We start from the raw sequence: 20,830 nt of genomic DNA on the forward strand, positions 1-20,830 counted from the left end.
ATGTTAGTGCTACTTCACTACAATCTTACCGTTATCAGGCCCGTTACAGCATGTTGCATAAAATCATCATTCGTACCAAGTCTGGGCATATCATGAACTCCAATTCAATTGTTGTACAAATGGGCATGTAAATAGCCTACTAATAATGAGTTAATTATCATAAAACTCAACAGGATTAAACCTGTCTTTAATTATTCTCTGAGGAACTTTCCACAGTAGATATGCTGCCATTTTAGCAGGTTAAACACCTCAAGTGGCTGTTTAGAATTAATCTCCAATCTAAGTTGATATATTATTTTTAATTCATTGAGCAACAGGCTTAGAATATATCTAGGTTTAAAGTGAAAACTAAACTTAGATTAGAGGAAGGATTTAATTTAACTAGGATTAATTTAAAACTAGCTTTAACATTTGGTGCAACAAGATGAATAGATCAACCTTGATTTAACCCAGTTTAAGAGTTAATCCATATTGGTGCAACCCACACCAGAAAGTTGTGGTAAAGGTTTATCAGATGAGGAAATATGAAGCTCTATGACAAAATGTAATGACATGAGCAGCATGTAACTGGAGAGGTTGATGTCGAAATAAGAGGATACACTGAAATGTGTTCTTTCAGATGAGGCACATTTTGGATTCAGGCATAGCACTCCAAATGCAGGCATACCACTCCAAATTCAGGCATACCACTCCAAATGCAGGCATACCACTCCAAATTCAGGCATACCACTCCAAATTCAGGCATACCACTCCAAATTCAGGCACTCCAAATAATGGCGTGTTACATTGACTCGTGAAGAATGGGAGAGGGTCCTTTCGGAGAGAAGTGGTAGGTATTTCAAAACGTTCTCATGGGTAGGCCTATTTCCAGGAAAGATTCAAGAGTAGAATCCTTGCCGTGTAGTACATTTTCAACATCATACATTTTCAGACATATATATATTTATATTTTTTAAATGTATAGCTCCATAGAGGGAGAAACTTGCATTGTAATTTCATAATACTATAAGGTGTACAGGGAATTAATAGCCAATGCCAACCTCCGCTGTTTGGCTGCTCAGAACAGAAGTGGTAGATACACCAGTGTTGAGGAACATACACACAAATAAAATGAAACATCGGCACAAATAATCGTTTTTCCAGTACAGTGCTACATTTGTGCCATATAGTGTTCAGACAACCCATTTTAAAATGTTTGCCCACAGTAAAAGTAGATCAAAACGGCATATTATTCAGTACACCATGAAATGATACAACATATAGATTGCACAGACCCTACTGAGTACTCCTCACTCCACTTTTACATCAGCACAAATTATACTTTTTTCTCTATGAGCCCTTATGTAATGCATATACAGTGATTTGCATTGTGGCCAATGTATTGTCCGTAGTAAAAGTCCAGCAACACCCCGTATTATTCAGAGCCCCGTGAAATGACACCATATATGGATTCTACAGACCCTACTGAGTATTCCCTACAATATATTTATTGCGACACCTAGAAATAGATTTTGCTCTGGTTTTCTGTTCTACTTGATAACTAATTGCACCCACCCGATGTGCCAGGTCTAAATCGGTCCCTGACAATGAAAACAAACAGTGGCGCTAGCTTCCAGGTCCAGAGTTGAGTTTGAGGGCGGAGTGATTCTTATTGTGGCCAATGGAATGGGTGGAGTAAAAGGCCAGCAACACTCTGTATTATTCAGAGCCCCATGAAAAGACACCATATATAGCCTACATTCCACAGACCCTACATAGTATTCCCTACAATATTGTTTTACTGTGGCAGCTAGAATAGTTTGTTTTACACGCCAATAATATTCCATATACAGTGATTTGCATTGGGGTTATTTGGCCTTGGAACATGTTTTAAAACACACGTGTTGCAAATGTCACTTAAATATTTATATTGTTCATGTGAAGGCAATTATTAGTTTATTGACATGTTCTACTATTACGCGGGGGACTTTTATTTTGAACATTTCAGATCGTCACGTCTTCCCTCTGGGTGGGTGTTGTAGAATTTGGATTTACCTGTAGCCGCAGGTAATAACCTACACGGGCAGACGAAGGAACAGAACACTGTGGAATTTACCAAAAGAAGCTTAGTCTTCAGTGGATATGGTTGGTAGGGAGTTATATGTATTGGAATCGGCTGACTTTGTTGTGAAGAAAACGCAGGTGGAGAGTTGAGAAACCGATACACACAAACTCGACTCAAAGCAAGAACGTTTTCCTTACGGACTTCCGTCATTTTATTGGCGTCAAGAGTTGCCAAAAGTAACCCAAGCGATTTATGCGGTAAGTTGACTTTTCAAATGTTTACCGTATGAAGAAGTTTATCCTAATTTCGAACAAGCTTAACTCTAGCCCGACATAAAGTGACCTTATAGATGATGTGTTTGTTTTTTGAAAAGTCATATTTAACAAACTTTCCAATTTCTTTATTGACCTACAAAGGTAGCATACCTAGGTAGCCTACGCGATCAAAACAGACCGAGTGCACGCACGGAAAATGTATCCAAAACAAAGTCGTTGTGACAATTCCACAAGCCGAATTGATACGCGATGTAGATTGACTTGAAATATATCAGAATTTTGACTTTTTCCTATGGCATGCTCTCCAATTGCATGATTAAAGCATGTATCAGCAAAGTAGCATACAACAACTAACCATGGGCTGTATCTCAAAATACAGTATTAGTTCGATGTTTGGCGTCAATAGTCTACTTGTTGCAACAGGAAATAATTCATGTGACTGTGACTGGCAAAAGAGATGATTAGTAAGCACAATAATTACTGTGTTTAGATATTTATTTAACTCTGCAGGTCAGTTAAGAACAAATTCTTATTTTCAATGACAGCCTAGGAACAGTGGGTTAACTGCCTTGTTCAGGGGCAGAATGACAGATTTGTACCTTGTCAGCTCGGGGATTTGAACTTGCAACCTTCAGGTTACTAGTCCAACACTAACCACTAGGCTACCCTGCTGCCCCAGATATGACTATAAAGTGTTTATATTCCATTGTTCCCATCATATTGAAAGGTCCCGGGTGCTTTGAGCCATGCCTGGCCACAGCACAGGGGCTCCTCAGAAGTCCGGCCACGACAAACAGCACAGGGGACACAGCACCAGGGCTGACGGCTACAAGCAGGGCCGCACCATCTCTAGAGACAGTACTGCCAGCCAAGAGCCCTACAAGGACCCCCATGTCGACCACAATACACGGGAACAGTATAATGGTGACCACACCCGTCACTCTGAGGGCCAGCAAGGCCGCAGGGGAACCCCCCCAACACGACGCGTCAGCGGGCGGGGGTCAGAGACACTGGGGTTCATCCCTGGCTCAGCGGACTCACCCCAGAGCACAAATGCATGTGGCTCCTGTGCCTCTATGGGCTGGAGTGGCTGCAAGGCTCTCCTCTGCTGTGTCCTCACCTGTGGCTTCTGTGGCAGCCGGGATCTCTGTCTGCCTGTCAACAACGAGAGCTCCACAGACCACCCCGGCAAGGCTGACCCTGAGCAGCCCCACCCCCCCAACGGCGTGGCCGTGTCCAACCCCACCTGCGGCATCCCCCTGGAGCCCAGCATCAAGCCTGCCAAGCAGCCCTCCAAGCTGCCTCCCAGTGACAGCTTCCGCTACAAGGATGTCCGCATCGGGGGCCAGACGGTGGTCTATCCCACGTCGTCGGGCCCCAAGCGGACGCGTCCTGGCGGCAAGGGCGACAGCCAGCGTCCCGTCAGCAACACCAGCACCATCTACTCCCGGGAGGACCTGGATCTGGACGACCTGAGCGACAGCGGCACAGACATTGACTCGCTCATCACTAAGAAACTTCTAGAGCTCTACGCGCTGCACCAGATCGACCAACTGGCCAAGTGCACGTCGGACTCGTCGTTCTCAAGGAAGACCAATGAGATCAGCGAGCTGATCTGCAGCATTGCTCAGGACTACAACCTGGAGCAGCAGGAGGCAGAGTGCAGGCTGGTGCATGGCGTCATCCGCATCAGCACGCGCAAAGGCAAGAAGAACAAAAACTCCAACTCCCAGGCCCAGGAGCCAGTGCACCAGCAGCCGCGAGCAAACTGGAGGAACGACCGAGGGACCCTCCTTCCTGACAGTGGCAATGAAACAATGACGTACACCTTTAACAGCAGTGAGAGTAAGAGGGTTACCACATTCATCTATACATTCAAAATAACTAGTGCATTTCAGGTATTGAGAGTCTTGAGAGAATAAGGGTGATAAAGTTTTGTCTTTCAATTTAAGTCAGAAAATCCAATAATGAATTCTTTGAATTACTTTCCCATTTAACCACCCACTTTTCCCCTATTCTTACTTCACATGTTTGTTGCAAACCAAAACTAATAATCATAGTCTCCATAGATGACTCTGCTGAAATGCTTTTGGTGCGCTAGTGTTTGTTGTCTCATCTCTTCGGTATCATTGAGTCTCCATTTTCTTTCATATACATCTATGTTTGAGTAACTCTACATTGTATTTTTACCACAGTGGAGCCTGAGGTGAAAGTGTCGGAGCTGACACGGTCGGACGAACTAGCCAGGAAGATGAGGCACTACAGTGGAATAAGTAAGTACTTCTGGATATGAATTCTTCAAAGTCTCACAGTAAGTAGGCTGATATAGGGTCAGTTTAGTATTTTTTACATCATAATGAATGAGATTTCTAGGACATGGGGTACCTGGCTCTAGATCAGCACTCCTCTGAGATGCTTTTAGAAAACGTGCCCTAGTCTAGCTAGTCTAGGCCAAACCTGCTCGTACGGTAACATTGTTTGCCACTTATTTTACAGTACTTAGATTACTACTATATCAAGACCCTGTACTTCCCTATACCATAGATGGTGTACTGTATAAGATACAGTGCATTTGGAAATTATTCAGACCCCTTCCCTTTTTCCACATTTTGTTACATTACAGCCTTAATCAATTATGGAATAAATACAATGTTTTTCCCCATCAATCTACACACAATACCCCATAATGACAAAGCAGAAACATGTTTTTAGAAATGTATTAAAACAGATACCTTATTGACACAAGTATTCCGACCGTTTGCTATTTGACTCTAATTTGAGCTCTGTTGCATCCTGTTTCCATTGATCATTCCTGAGATGTTTCTACACCTTGATTGTAGTCCACATGTGGATATGATTTGGAAAGGCACACACCTCTATATAAGGTCCCACAGTTGAAATGTGCATGTCAGAGCAAAAACCACTGCATGAGTTGTAAGGACTCTCCCTAGAGCTTGCCGCCCGGCCAAACGGAGTAATCGGGAGAAGGGCCTTGGTCAGGAAGGTGACCAAAAAGACGATGGTCACTCTGACAGAGCTCCAGAGGGACAACCATCTCTGCAATACTCCACCTTTCAGGCCTTTTATGGTGGAGTGGTCGGTAGGAAGCCACTCCTGAGTAAAAGGCACATGACAGCCCTTCTTGGCGTTTGCCAAAAGGCACCTAAAGGACTGACCATGAGAAACAAGATTCTCTGGTCTGATGAAACCAAGAATGAACTCTTTGGCCTGAATGCCAAGACTCCCATCTGGAGGAAACCTGGCACCATCCCTACGGTGAAGCATGGTGGTGGCAGCATCATGCTATGTTTTTCAGCGCAGGGACTGAGAGACTAGTCAGGATCGAGGGAAAGATAAAGGGAGCAAGGTACAGAGAGATCCTTGTTGAAAACCTGCTCCAGAGGACTCAGGAACTCCGACTGGGGCAACGGTTCACCTTCCAACAGGACAACAACCCGAAGCACACAGCCAAGACAACGCAGGAGTGGCTTCGGGACAAGTCTCAATGTCCTTGAGTGGTTCAGCCAGAGTCCAGACTTGAACTCGATCGAACATCTCTGGAGTGACCTGAAAATAGCTGTGCAGCTACGCGCCCCATCCAACCTGACAGAGCTTGAGAGGATCTGCAGAGAAGAATGGCACATCTGTATTTTGAGATTTTCTCCCAATCTTGCAGTGTCATACCCTAGAAGACTTGAGGCTGTAATTGCTACCAAATATGCTTCAACACAGTACTGAGTAAAGGGTCTGAATACTTATTGTAAATGTGATATTTCTCTTTATGAATTAGCAAACATTTCTAAAAACCTGTTGTCATTATGGAGTATTGTGTGTAGATTTGAGGGGAGGAAAAAAAACTATTTGATCCGTTTTTGAATAAGGCTGTAATGTAACAAAGTGGAAAAATTCAAGGGGTCTGAGTACTTTCCGAATGCACTGTATATCTCGAATCTGAGCCAGCATCTATTTACAGTGTGGTGGGTTCTGTAGCATTTCAATGTAATTATTTCCAGTTTAGAACAATCTCCCATATCTGATCCAATACATGTTTTCAGAACAATAACACATTGTTTCCTTGTTGTGGTTCATGGAATGGTTATCTTTACTTGTCCTGGGCAGTGTTCATTTAGGTACCAAACGGAAGAAAACGGACTGGAACAGGGAAGGACTAGCTCGACTTGTTACAAACGCTCATTTTCCCTTGTAAAAGGTTTTAAAATGTTTCTAGCTGCGTGCCCTAATGAACGCAACCCTGGGTTCTATGCGGCAGGCAGCAGAGGAAGTAGACCTAACCTCTGGGTTGACTGTTCCGGTAAGTCTATGGACAATGTAGTGCCCAGTGCAGCTGCAGGCGTTTTCTAACACCTCTGATCACCAGTGACATACCGTGCTTTGACGTGACTCCTGGAGAATAAAAGCCTTCGCATTCCTCCTTTTTCCATGTGCTGTTTTCTCCTGGCTTTTATACCACCTCCCCCCCTCTGCCACCTTATACACCCCTTGCATCCAATCTCAGTTCCCCCATTTGCACAGGGTAGGTAGTGTATGTCGTCCCCTCAGGCAGCGTATCAGGTGACATTAAATGCCTGCCACATAATGGTCAACGGTTTATTATGGAATTTGGGGAGTAACCCTGATTACAGCTTTTTTTGTTATACGGTGGTGAGAATAGAAGGTGAGGGGCGGGAGTCTTGTTACAGCGCCTTTTGAATGGAGGGACATTGTGGTGTTTCACACCATATGCATCTGTGGGAGTGTGCCAGGATATCATGTGTCAGAATGTCATTTTCTATTTCTATTTGATGAAGGGCCAGTTTGCTGAACACAGATTTTAAGGCTAGTCCTGGAAATAAAAATGCTCAATGGAGAATATGTAGCTTTTAGATCCAGGACTAGGCTTAATCAGTGTCCAGGAAACCGGTATCGTGTGGTTCAGTAACCATTTTAACGTGGTAACTTCAACTATTGCTATACCTTGTAGTCTCTGTCCATTCCAATGCTGGCTGGTAAATGTTTCTCTCTATTCTGGCCCTCCTAGATGACTCCTCCAGCTCAGCTGCAGCCTACTCTCACTACCAGCATGACACAGAGACTGACTCGTCAGGGGCCCCATTGCTGCACGTCCTCTGAACGTCATGACAAGGTCAACACAACGTCCAGGGCACAACATTCTCACGGGCCTCAACCGAAGTGGGGCCGGCTGTTGTGTGATGGTGGGAAATGTTTGTTGATCAGCCTATTGTTCCTCCAACACTGTCATGCTTTCCTGGAATTGTAGTAGAAGGCCACCTATAGAGACAGAGAGGATCTTAAGTGTGCGACTATTGAAGCCATCTCTTCACTCTGGTGTGGAATTAGCATGTCCTTCCAAACCATGGAACCGTGAGTGAGGCCTGCTTGCAATGGGGAAGGGAGAGATGGTGGCACCACTCTACGGGTGCACAATTGGCACATATCTGAACATCTGAAAAACAAGGGGATTTAAAAAAAATATATTTTTTAATGGGAAAACTATGGACTTTTTTGTATTTGCATGCTATGTTGTAAGTTGTTTTTATACCAGTTATGTTGTTGCCTTGCCACTCCAAGCAGAGACACTAAAATCACTCCATGCCATTTTAACTCCGTTCTCAGTAAAGTGACTGATCCTAATGCATAACCATCCCTGTTTAAGTGTGCATGTGACAGTGCGTTAGGGCAAATTTGGACCCAGTAGCAGGTTTCGCTTCATACTTTACTTTCAGTGTCAGAGTTACTTTGTACAAAACTTCATTTTTTTAAGTTAATGTTGCTTCGTGGTTTGTGTAAACATCTCCTTTGAAAATGTAAATGGGGCATTTGGTCACTTTAAAAAAAAGAAGAAGAAAAAAAGTCAATCTGTCGGTACATTTTTATAAAAATAATAAAAGGAATTAATCCGCTTGCCTGTTTATGCCAACTTGCTACTGTTTAATTCAACTTTTTATCTAACATATGATAACTATATTAACTTAAATCTAATACAGTATGCTTATTGTTTCGGTATGTACATTGGATTGCATCCTAACTTGAGATCGAGCTCCATTGATACCTGTATTTAACTCAAGTCAAATATTGGATTCAGGCCATTGAGTCTTGAAAATTGCTCTGTGCTGCTTATGTTTATGCACAGATGTCTATTGAGGAAGACTTGGGATTTTGTGTTTTTGATGTTGGGCTAGTCTCTCTGTCATTTGATCAGATTTATGTTAATGGTCACCTATGCAGCAGAAGGGACAAAAAGAGCTAGGCTTTATGTTTTGAAGAGGCCGGTACTGGTTGTTTATTGTCAAGCTTTCAATTTTTCCTTCCCATGTAATGTGTTAACTTATATTATTTCAGCACTAACTACTCCTGCACACTTGTTTTGCCTGCTCACCCTGTCACAGCAACATGCCTGTGCAACGTTGTCGGGCTACCAGCACCTCTGTATCTCTCCCTGTCTCTCAAATTATTGTTGTCATCCTATCCCCCCCACCCGGTCAGTGTGTTGTCAGCCTATTCCCAGTCAGTGTGTTGTTGGCCTATTTCCCCCCGGTCAGTGTGTTGTCGGCCTATTCCCCCCCCATGGTCAATGTGTTGTCGGCCTACTCCCCCCCCCCACGGTCAGTGTGTCGGCCTAATTCCCCCCCCCCACGGTCAGTGTGTTGTCGGCCTATATCCCCCCCCCCACGGTCAGTGTGTTGTCGGCCTATATCCCCCCCCCACGGTCAGTGTGTTGTCGGCCTATATCCTATATCTAACACATGATAACTATATTAACTTAAATCTAATACAGTATGCTTATTGTTTCGGTATGTACATTGGATTGCATCCTAACTTGAGATCGAGCTCCATTGACACCTGTGTTTAACTCAAGTCAAATATTGGATTTGGGCCATTGAGTCTTGAAAATTGCTCTGTGCTGCTTATGGTTATGCACAGATGTCTATTGAGGAAGACTTGGGATTTTGTGTTTTTGATGTTGGGCTAGTCTCTCTGTCATTTGATCAGATTTATGTTAATGGTCACCTATGCAGCAGAAGGTGGCAAAAAGAGCTAGGCTTTACGTTTTGAAGAGGCCTGTACTGGTTGTTTATTGTCAAGCTTTCAATTTTTCCTTCCCATGTAATGTGTTAACTTATATTATTTCAGCACTAACTACTCCTGCACACTTGTTTTGCCTGCTCACCCTGTCACAGCAACATACCTGTGCAACGTTGTCGGGCTACCTTACCAGCACCTCTATTTCTCCCTTTCTCTCAAATTATTGTTGTCATCCTATCCCCCCCACCCGGTCAGTGTGTTGTCAGCCTATATCCCCCTACCCCCCAGTCAGTGTGTTGTCGGCCTATTCCCCCCCCCCCCCCACGCTCAGTGTGTTGTCGGCCTATTTCCCCCCCCCCTCCCACGCTCAGTGTGTTGTCGGCCTATTTCCCCTCCCACGCTCAGTGTGTTGTCGGCCTATTCCCCCCCCCCCCCCCCCCACGCTCAGTCTGTTGTCGGCCTATTCCCCCCACGGTCAGTGTGTTGGCGGCCCTCCCCCCCCACGGTCAGTGTGTTGTCGGCCTAGATCCCCCCCCCCCCACGGTCAGTGTGTTGTCGGCCTATATTCCCCCCGGTCAGTGTGTTGTCGGCCTATATCCCCCCCACGGTCAGTGTGTTGTCGGCCTATATCCCCCCCACGGTCAGTGTGTTGTCGGCCTATATCCCCCCACGGTAAGTGTGTTGTCGGCCTATATTTCCCCCACCCCCCCGTCAGTGTGTTGTCAGCCTATTGCTGCCCTCGGAGAAAAAGGAGAAACTCGTTTGACTGGTTTTGACAAAAGGATATAAAATCCTACCGTCTGTCCTGAGTAGTTCATCGCAGAGGGGAGCATTATCAAGAAAATGAACCTGCTTTTGAGAATGAATCAGTCGCAAAGCTCTGTTGGGGTTTGTTCCTGTTTTTCCTGGCTCTGCCCCCTCTGCATTCCAGTTCTACCTGTGTGAGGTGTCATGAAATTATAGTTATTTCACAACTAACACCTCTTGCCAGGTCACATGACCGTATACATACCTTCTCTAAACTGATTGGCACAGAGAATGTATCTTTTCTTGGACGTTGACACATTTCAATAAGCATACAAAACTCCCAAGTTGTCCTTGGATAACGGATTTGTGTCATTGAGTTTATCATCTTGACTCATGTATGCCTGATTATGTTTGGAAGAATTGAATTGTGTTAGAAACATTAACCTAATGAAGGTTACATCCGAATCCTGCTTGTCCTGGTGTCAGTTTAAATGACCACCACAGGAGGGAGCAGCATACCACAATAACTGAAAATTGTTGCCCTGCTCCAGTTTAAAGGGCTAATGCACCTGCTGATTTCGGCCTTGTTTTTTGGCTTGCTCCTCAAGAAATGGTGGCGGACGTGACTGAAGCCAAACGCGAGTTGGTTATGATGTGTGGTTGGATATGGGTGTGTGGTTGGATATGGGTGTTTCTTGGTTGTGTGGTTGGATATGGGTGTGTGGTTGGATATGGGTGTTTCTTGGTTGTGTGGTTGGATATGGGTGTGTGGTTGGATATGGGTGTTTCTCGGGTGTGTGGTTGGATATGGGTGTTTCTCGGGTGTGTGGTTGGATATGGGTGTTTCTTGGTTGTGTGGTTGGATATGGGTGTGTGGTTGGATATGGGTGTTTCTTGGTTGTGTGGATGGATATGGGTGTGTGGTTGGATATGGGTGTTTCTTGGTTGTGTGGTTGGATATGGGTGTGTGGTTGGATATGGGTGTTTCTCGGGTGTGTGGTTTGATATGGGTGTTTCTTGGTTCTGCCCTTGCTACACCAAGACACACCTATCTGTCAGAACCTTGCCCGCAGCTGTTTCTCCTCACGCAATCACCAACAAAACCTCCAGCAGGTTGAGTTTAATAAATACAGGCAGATGTATGGTGAGACACCGGAGGAAGCTTTGGATAGGTCAGTAAGCATACAGAGTAATATGAGAAGAATGCAATTGCTGAATATGTCGACCAATTCTAAACTAAGTGTTTTGATAACTTTCATATGTATTAACAGGTTCATGTTGAATAAATGACATAGTTCCACAGAAGCAGTGTTCTGCTGATGTAAGTGTGCATCATTCGTTGATATTCCCAGCCGATACAGGTATTATGCCTATTGACAATTTTGTCTGGTGGTAATTGGAGCTGTCTTGGCAGACATGTCGGAGTAGTTATATCTTCCTGTGTGGTATCCCATATACAACAGGAGTTCCCCGATCCTGGTGCAGAATACACAGGGTATGTGTATGCCAGGTCTCGCCTGTACATGTATGTCAGTCCAATCATCTTGGAAGTCTCCATGTGCTGGCTCCATACATGTTTCCGTGAACGCATACACACACAGTCACTTCTATTACCAATGTGCTGTGAAATGTAATGTCATGTTTGTAGTTGTATCTAACTGCCTTAATTTTGATGGACCCCAGAAAGAGTAGCTGCTGCTTTGGCAGGAACTAATGGAGATCCATAATAAGTACAAATGGCAGTTAGTTAATATCTGACAACTCAATATTAGGAAGGTTCCTAATGTTTGGTACTGTATACTTAGTGTCTATATTATTATTATTATTTTTTCGTTCACTTCTTTTTGACCTGCACTGTTGCAATTACATGTGACAAAAAAATGCTTCTAAACAAATAAATAAAAGAAGTGAGGCTGGAGGTGAGGTCTTTGTTAGAGGTCCTGGGTTCGAGCTTGGGTATGAGCCGAGTCAGGAGGAAGTGGTACTCACTAAGCAGGCTGCATAACGTCCTTTCTTTCGACGCCAAACCCATTGCTGGTGTGCGTGGCCAAAGAGCTCTATTTTCAGGTTAAACAATAAATGTAAATGCCTGGAGTTTGCTAAACAACATTGGCACTTGGATTGGAACCTGTGCTATGCTCAGATGACATGAAAATAGAGCTCCGTGGCCACGCACATCAGTAGTGGATTTGGCATTGAAGGAAAGATGCATATGCAGAAAATGACCCCATACCTCTACTGTAAAATATGGTGGTGGAGCTTCAATGTTCTTTTTTGCTATTTTGCTTCCACTGCTCCTGGGGCCCTTTTATGGTCAACGGCATCATGAACTTTACTCAGTACCAGGACATTTCTGCTGAAATCTGGTTGCCTCTGCCTCTGCAGGAGGCTGGAACAAGTGGATCTCCCAGCAAGAAAATAACCCCAAGCACATATAAAAATCCACAAAGATTAATTGACCACAAAATCAACATTTGACAATAGCCATCTCAGCCCCCAGACTTGAACCCCATTGAAAACCTGTAGTTTTAAAATGAAGAGGGCAGTCCATAAGAGCAGATGAGGATATCAAGGATCTGGAAAGATTATGTATGGAGGAATGGGCTATTTCAAGCTCTGTTTTTCAGGGTGAAATCTGAATTTGAAATCCACAAGTGTGATTGCATGGAAACACCACTGACCCAGTGACGCTACAGTATTTTCTGAGCCTGGAGTGATTTTACGTCTATGGCTCAGGAAGCTACATGAACGTAACTTTGTATAAAATCATACATTGATGTCAATGAAATATTTGCTTTTGTATCATAGGATTTGGACCTCAGTGTGTAAAATTACACTGAACAAAAATATAAACGCAACATGTAAAGTGTTGGGCCCATGTTTCATGAGCTGAAATAAAAGATCCTAGAAATTTTCCATACGGACAAGAAGCTTATCTCAAATTGTGTGCAGAAAATTGCTTACATCCCTGTTAGGGAGCATTTCTCCTTTGCCAAGATAATCCATCTACCTGACAGGTGTGGCATATCAAGAAGCTGATTAAACAGCATGATCATTACACAGGTGCACCTTGTGCTGGGGACAATAAAAGGCCACCCTAAAATGTGCTGTTTTGTCAGACAACATGATGTCACAGATGTCTCAAGTTTTGAGGGAGCGTGCAATTGGCATGCTGACTGCAGGAATATCCACCAGAGCTGTTGCCAGAGAAACTAATGCTAATTTATCTACCATACGTCGTTTTATAGAATCTGGCAGTAAGTCCAACAGGCTTCACAACCGCAGACCACATGTAACCACGCCAGTCCAGGACCTCCACATCCCGCTTCTTCACCTGCTGGATGGTCTGAGACCAGCCACCCAGACACCTGATGAAACTGTGGGTTTGCACAGCTGAAGAATTTCTGCACAAACGGTCAAAAACCTTCTCAGGGAAGCTCATCTCCATGCTCGTCGTCCTCACCAGGGTTTTGACCTGACTGCAGTTTGGCGTCGTAACCGACTTCAGTGGGAAAATGCTCACCTTCAATGGCCAATGGCACGCTGGAGAGTTGTGCTCTTCATGGATGAATCCCGGTTTGAACTGTACCTGGCAGATGGCAGACAGTGTGTATAGCATCGTGTGGGCAAGGGGTTTGCTGATGTCAATGTTGTGAACTTTTTTTAAGGTATCTGTGACCAACAGATGTATATCTGTATTCCCAGTCATGTGAAATCCATACATTAGGGCTTAATGAATTTATTTCAATTGACTGATTTCCTAAAAAGAACTGTAACTCTTTGAAATTGTTGCATGTTGCATTTATGTGTTTGTTCAGTGTATATTGTGGAAAACCTTGTAGTACCTCATAACCTTGTTGTGCTCAGGTTTTAATAGTCAAAAGTTGCTTTGAGTCCATATCATTTGTTTAATAGATCCCTCTCTTGCATTAGGAGAAATCTGCAAGCCTAAATCCTCAAAACGCATTGTGAAGGATCCACACAATGGATGGCATGAACATCAGACTCAAATAAGTAAGGTTTGAAATATATCACTGCCCACCATCCAAGAGCTGTTGAAATTACAGCTGTGATAAGTCCATAGAGCACAATGCATTTATGTGGTTTGTGTTTAGTCAGTTTAGTTCACATTGGTCAAAGCAAAAGAGTAAGTTCACGTACCAACCTTTAATTAGAAGACATCAGGGGGCTGTAGAGAGAGACTTGTGGTACAACTACACTCAAAGTGCACAGAAAGGTCATGGCCAGAGATAAATGTCACATATTGTATTTCCGAAGGAGCTACTGAGGGGCTTTGGATATAGTGGAGCACCCAATATCGCTCCCTTCCTCTCCAGTGTGGGAGGTAAGGTCAGCCTGCAATGTGCCACTTTGTATCCTAAAGGTGATTGTTTCTCAACTAAGTGACTGTTCCACAGAGCTGGATCTCAGAGCGTTATTGAAGTGGACTCATATTGGAAGATCAGTGTTGAAAATACAGAAAGAGTAGAGATGCTGAGTGTGGGGCTTGGATGTGCTCTGGTTGTTCATAATATCAAAGCTGAGGATGCTGGACGCTACACCGGTCAACATTATGCTTATGGAATATGGCCCAAAATATGGGGGTGGTCTGGTTTATCTCTCTGTCCTTTTGATCTCTTCATCGACACCAGCGCAGATCTAAAGCCTCTCCCGACCTTCCTTGACTTCACCCCAACATTCTCAGACCAAAGTCCTCTCTCTGTGATGTCAATTGGTTGCATAGGGTTCTGTGTGACACTGCCCTTAATGGTTGTCATAGTTGGTGTTTACACCAAAATGAGGGACCTCCAAAAAGCAGAGTTTTTTTTTCAGGCATGGAGGCGACAGAGCACCAAGTCTTGGGCTGTTGTCCTGCTCCTCCTCCTCACTCTCAGTTCTCTCTTAAAGATGCCGTATTCTCTACTGTCAATGTATTGATTGTATTAAGTCCTTTACTGATGTTATTACTTTTACTGTTAGCTACATTAAATGATGTTTGGAAGATTTGAACATGCATTTATTATACATATATTTTAGATGTTTTCTGGAGACACTTCCCTCGGCTCCAAAGCCTTTTTCTTGGTTTTGACATAGGGTTTTGCTATCTGTGAATTGCTCTGTAAAAATGTTCATACTCATTTGTGAATACGAAGGAATAAAATGATGTGTAATATATCTTTGAGACCTGATAGATCTGTCTTTATCGCAGCGTAAATAAACACTCTGTACTGTGTATTCAAAGAGCAGTAAGAGACTTATTTTTCGGTAACACCGTACTTGCAATATTTTCACTTATATATATTTTTTTTGTGTGAAAATTTGTTCAAATGTCCAACCTAGGGAAACTAAATTACAACCTAATGTTAGACGGTGTGACGCTCGACACATGTTGAGATTGTATTCTTTATTTAAGATATACAGAACACCGTGACATTTTTCGTTCAATCCCGACCTTGGCTTCGTTAGACTGAAAATATTATTCCTCCTCATATCTTATTGGTACGATAAGGAGAGTGACTGTTATAGAATGCTGAGACAGTCACTATGCGGTTCCGTTGAGGCTGTCTGTCGTTGCTGCGTTGAGCCACTCGTGAGAGGAGAGAGGCAGCAAGATGACGGAACAGGGCACCCAGCTGGTAAACCCCCTTCCAAAGTGCCCTCTGTACCAGTGAGGTAATACAGAAAAAGCTTGCTGTAGCTTGGGGTCAAACACAATATGCATCAACAGGAAGTGGAGCAGGAAGATGGAGACTTGCGGAGCACTCTCACACTACTGTGATAGCCTTGTCTAGGCATGAAAACATCACTGATGCTCCACACCACTCATTCCCAATTCCCAACACAGATTCCCTCTAACCCAATGATTAGGAGGGAGAATCTGGGCTTCGAAGTCTGCACATATTATTCCAGTGCCCTGCTTATTAGTAGTTACTTTAGAAGAGATATGTTTAAATTGAGCTTGAAGAGCTCCTTGAATGGCAATGCCAACTGTAATATAGACCTCTTGAACAGGAGACGTTTAATCTACTGTGGCTTGGCTAATGGTGTTTGTATTCTTGTCTCACTAACCATATTCTAAATTATAAAGACATAACCCAATAATTGTATAAAAATATATTTATAAAAAATATTCTGGAGGGTGTCCCAGAAATGATTTACATTATTCATGCAAACATACACAAAACAAACAATGTATCTAAACGGTATTCTGCAAAATATGCATGATTGTAAGGAATGTGTATTGTAGACCGTAGTGTAGTCTGATATAACCAGTAAAATGTCTGTTATAACTACCAGCCATTGTGACCTCAATTTTCTACCAAAAATGTTGCTAATATACAGTAAATGTTGCTAATTCATAGTTGGATGTAAACAATAGCAAACTGTTCTCATATTTTCCAGAGAAAAAAAATATTTTCCTATTTGGTCAGACATTTATTACTGCGAATAAAGAATACACATTTATTTTGTTTCCCCTTATAACGAGCTCTTACTTGTCAATCTCTTCACCACATGACCAGACACCCCCAACTCAGTCCCGGGGGCTCAATATCCCTCACAGTGGGAGCCCAAACCCCTCAAGCTTAAGCTTCAACTTTATTGTCCCAGCGGGAAATTATATCAGGTCTCTGTATATCAGCCTTACAGTAGCTACCTGCAAAAGAGCATATCGACCAGGAAGTCCAGTAGATCTGCTTGGCCAATGACAGGACGGAAGAAGAGCTCGGTGATGAGGTTGGGTGTGATGGTCTTGAGCATGGAGGCCGCGAGCAGGATACGAGCGAAGCGGCTTCGGTCCCCAGGGTGGAGTGGTTGGACCACCTCCCTCAGAGCATGCTGAGCCTCCTGCTGTAAGCCCTCCACGAATAGAGCTGCCGTCAGGTCTTTCACATCTGTTGAGGAGGACAGAAATGTATCATGAGTGGACAAGCTATGTTTTATACACAGTGGTACAGTACAGTACTGTTCCACTATATATGACATTGCAATTGATTTTTGTAAACCTAGTGGTCAGCTGGAGTCATTGAAAGTATTTTATGTTTTGCTGCGAGTGTTAAGCCTTAAAAAGTCTTATTTAATGTTTGAATTCTGTATGTAGGGAGGTTTATTAGATCATCAAGCAACTGTGGGGAGGTAAAATCCCTACCGAACAAACACTTCCATTGACTGGTTGAAATATTGAAGCTTTAAGGCAAACCTCACCTGGGTTAAATATCATGGTGCCCTTGAGGTATGCGTACTCCTTTGGACTTAAATCCAGACTCCAGAACTTTTTAAGGCATGACTTGAGTTTGTTCACACCAGCCAATGTGGGCTGCTCTCTTTCCGTCTCTGAGCTCTCTTGAGAATTCAAGAGGATTCTTTTCAGCATGCTATCGGCAGGGGTGTCGACGACGTCAAAGTTCATGCCTTCCTGGGCCAGACCCAAAATAAAGAGTGGCACCCAGCAACTTTGGAGGAGCGATAGTTGATCATTTGGTGGGAGTTGGTTGAAAGCAGGTAAGTTCCTCATAAAGTGAATTGTTTTCACCAGCACTCCCGATGCCTCTTGGCAAATGTCTGCTGGACTTTTCAAGCACACTGTCCGTCGCATCTCGCAGTTGCATCTATGAGGTATCAAGTTGTAGTTCAGGTTGTTGTGGCTTGACTTGACATTTTCTTGATTGAGGATGTTGTAAAGGATAGCATTTGACTGCCTGACATTGTAATCTGTACATTGACATACGTTATCCATTTTGATGAGATACAGAACAAACTCTCAAAAACAAAATGAAAAGCTGAAATACATTAAAATGCTCTTGTCCTACCAAGACAGGCTCTTGTTGAGGTGGTGTGTGTGGTGGTGCGGATGCCTTACACCATGCTTCTACTTATAAGGCCAACCCACTGAGCTAAACTTGTGCACCTTGACCTGTCAATACTCCCTCGGCGAAAAAACAAAGAGCCCCTAAAGAGCAGACAATTCGACTGACGGCGTCCCCTAAAGAGCAGATAAGGTATTCTTATTGAAAACCAATGGATAGAGCATATCCATAGTGGGCGGGGTCAACCTAATCTGTGAGACTCTGTCATTACCCAAGGCTGTACCAAGCTACCAAGGACTGTGGGAGTACTCAAGCACACTGCATATGGCTTTATGCTCATTGCCAGCTCACACCTAAGTTGAACACGGGCCAATATAAGCAGGTAAGGGAGCACTGACCTGTCAGCTACGTCCTTGAGAGATGTACCCAACCTTTAGTTTAGTTCAGACTTACATAGGGCTAAATATACCAAAACCAGTTGGCCTGCATAACCGAATGGATTTCTTGACTAAAAAGGACGTTACATTACATCTTCCATTGGACAAAAGCTTACGAATTTGTTTTATACAATGCCAGGAATGACAGACGGAATAATAGTGAAACATAATGGAATTTAGTGTGGATTTGGAAGCTACAGCCCTTCTGCCCTAAACTCTGATCCCAGTCATGTGTCCCCACCGTATATTCCACACTGACTCAGAAGCCTGTCTCACCAATGATGTGTTTTCTGGGAAAATCTGGCCAGCAGACTTCTCGATACCCAGACCCAAACTAATAGCAGACCCCGACCAAACCAATACACAACCTTTTGAGACCCACACCAAGAACCAAACTCTTGAGACTGAAATCCAGACCAAGTGTATCGAGAGCCTGACAAGCCCAAGACCAGTTAAAATGTGGAATTAACAAGATCCAGAACGAGACCAAGAGTAAGACCAATCTGAAGGAGTCCCATCCGGTTTCCACAAAAAGCAAGGTGCCCTGACACTTTTGTGTTGTGTCACTACTTTTAGTCACATAACTCTGACAAGCGATATCTTGACCACACGAGTTGAGAGACTAACTATGATCTGGGACCATGAGCTGAGGTCCCGACCTAGACCTGAACATTGATGCTGGGACCCAGACCCAGTGACCAAGACCAAGACCACATTTATCGTATGTGGCATTGTGTGATCCCAAAACCACAAGATCAAGATTCCATTTCTGGTTTCAACCAACTCAACCATTTAAAGTATGTAAATATATTTGAAGTTTATATTTGAAGCTAAAAAAACATGATTATTTGCCTCTTTGAACTTAAATAATCAATTGATAGATTTTAAACATGTCTGTCATTGAACAACCCCATGCCATTGATTAGATAGTGAAAAAACACAAACGTGAAAAATTGATGGATGTGGTTTGTTATCTTTGCAGTGCCTAGTACAGAGGTTTGAACCAGATAAGCTGATTACTTTATAAGTCTGATAAATTAACAGGATGTGAGCATGTGTCATACGGTGTGTTCGGAAAGTATTCAGACCCCTTGAATTTTTCTACATTTTGTTACGATACAGCCTCGTTCTAAAAGTGATTAAATGTTTTTTTCCTCCTCAATCTACACACAATACCCCACAATGACAAAGCAAAAACAGATTTTTTTAAATGTTCGCATATGTACTAAAAAAGTCTAACTGAAATATCACATTTACATAAGTATTCAGACACTTTACTCAGCACTTTGTTGAAGCATCTTTCGTAGTGATTACAGCCACAAGTTTTTCTGGGTATGACGCTACAAGCTTGGCACACCTGTATTTGGGGAGTTTTTCCCATTCTTCTCTACAGATCCTCTCAAGCTCTGTCAGGTTGGATGGAGAGCATCGCTGCACAGCTATTTTCAGGTCTCTCCAGAGATGTTCGATCGGGTTCACGTCCGGGCTTTGGCTGGGCCACTCAAGTACATTCAGAGACTTGTCCCGAAGCCCTCCTGCGTTGTCTTGGCTGTTTGCTTAGGGTTGTTGTCCAGTTGGAAGGTGAACCTTCGTCCCAGTCTCAGGTCTTGAGCGCTTTGGAGCAGGTTTTTATCAAGGATCTCTCTGTACTTTGCTCCGTTCATCTTTCCCTCGTTCCTGACTAGTCTCCCAGTCCCTGCCACTGAAAAACATCCCCACGGCATGATGCTGCCACCACCATGATTCACTGTAAGGATGGTGCCAGGTTTCCTCCTGACATGACGCAGCTCTTTAGACTGCCTTAGACGGCTGGGTTCTTGGTCACCTCCCTGACCAAGGCCTTTCTCCCCCGATTGCTCAGTTTTGCTGGGCGGCCAACTCTAGGAAGAGTCTTGGTGGTTCCAAACTTCTTCCATTTAAGAATGATGGAGGACATTGTGTTGTTGTGAACCTTCAATGCGGCAGACGTTTCTTGGTACCCTTCCCCAGATCTGTGCCTTGACACAATCCTGTCTCAGAGCTCTATGGACAATTCCTTTGACAACCAGGCTTGGTTTTTGATCAGACATGCACTGTCAACCGTGGGACCTTATATAGACAGGTGTGTTCCTTTCTAAATCATGTCCAATCAATTGAATTTACCACAGGTAGACTCCAATCAAGTTTTAGAAACAAGTATGATCAACGAAAACAGGATGCACAAGAGCTCAATTTCAAGTCTCATAGCAAAGGGTCTGAATACTTATGTAAATAAGGTATTTCTGTTTTTAATTTTTAATAAATAAGCAAACATTTTTAAAAGCCTGTTTTTTCGCTTTGTCATTATGGAGTATTGTGTGTAGGTCAACAATTGAATCCATTTTAGAATAAGGCTATAATGTAAAAAAAATAAAAAGGTCAAGGGGTCTGAATACTTTCCGAATGCACTGCAAGTGTTTGGGTAAGGAGGCGTAGTAGGGGGACCCTGGTTACCACAAC

General features: G+C 43.4%; 2 protein-coding genes across 2 annotated transcripts; one reads left to right on the forward strand and one right to left on the reverse strand.

Moving 5' to 3' along the window:
* Positions 1-1,984: 1,984 nt before the first annotated feature.
* On the forward strand, positions 1,985-8,746 carry LOC135522447 (keratinocyte differentiation factor 1-like). Its single transcript, XM_064948717.1, has 4 exons — positions 1,985-2,301; positions 3,047-4,164; positions 4,515-4,592; positions 7,358-8,746. Exons 2-4 carry the CDS (start codon positions 3,066-3,068, stop codon positions 7,447-7,449), a joined length of 1,269 nt encoding a protein of 422 aa, XP_064804789.1. The 5' UTR covers positions 1,985-2,301; positions 3,047-3,065; the 3' UTR covers positions 7,450-8,746.
* Positions 8,747-16,212: 7,466 nt separating this feature from the next.
* On the reverse strand, positions 16,213-18,073 carry LOC135522450 (nuclear receptor subfamily 0 group B member 2-like). Its single transcript, XM_064948720.1, has 2 exons — positions 17,314-18,073; positions 16,213-17,003 (listed from the first exon to the last, which is right to left on the reverse strand). The coding sequence occupies exons 1-2, from the start codon at positions 17,843-17,845 to the stop codon at positions 16,762-16,764; spliced, it is 774 nt and encodes a 257-aa protein (XP_064804792.1). The 5' UTR covers positions 17,846-18,073; the 3' UTR covers positions 16,213-16,761.
* Positions 18,074-20,830: the final 2,757 nt, after the last annotated feature.

This window comes from Oncorhynchus masou, chromosome 30 (assembly GCF_036934945.1).
Source record: "Oncorhynchus masou masou isolate Uvic2021 chromosome 30, UVic_Omas_1.1, whole genome shotgun sequence".
Classification (NCBI taxonomy): domain Eukaryota; kingdom Metazoa; phylum Chordata; class Actinopteri; order Salmoniformes; family Salmonidae; genus Oncorhynchus; species Oncorhynchus masou.

Bases quoted from the DNA above. Each gene is read 5' to 3' on its own strand.
- LOC135522447 (XM_064948717.1), top strand. From the start codon at position 3,066: ATGCCTGGCCACAGCACAGGGGCTCCTCAGAAGTCCGGCCACGACAAA. The intron at 4,165-4,514 runs GTAAGAGGGTTA...TTTTTACCACAG, and splicing joins CACCTTTAACAGCAGTGAGA to TGGAGCCTGAGGTGAAAGTG. The intron at 4,593-7,357 runs GTAAGTACTTCT...TGGCCCTCCTAG, and splicing joins GAGGCACTACAGTGGAATAA to ATGACTCCTCCAGCTCAGCT.
- LOC135522450 (XM_064948720.1), bottom strand. From the start codon at position 17,845: ATGGATAACGTATGTCAATGTACAGATTACAATGTCAGGCAGTCAAAT. The intron at 17,004-17,313 runs GTGAGGTTTGCC...CCTCCTCAACAG, and splicing joins CACCATGATATTTAACCCAG to ATGTGAAAGACCTGACGGCA.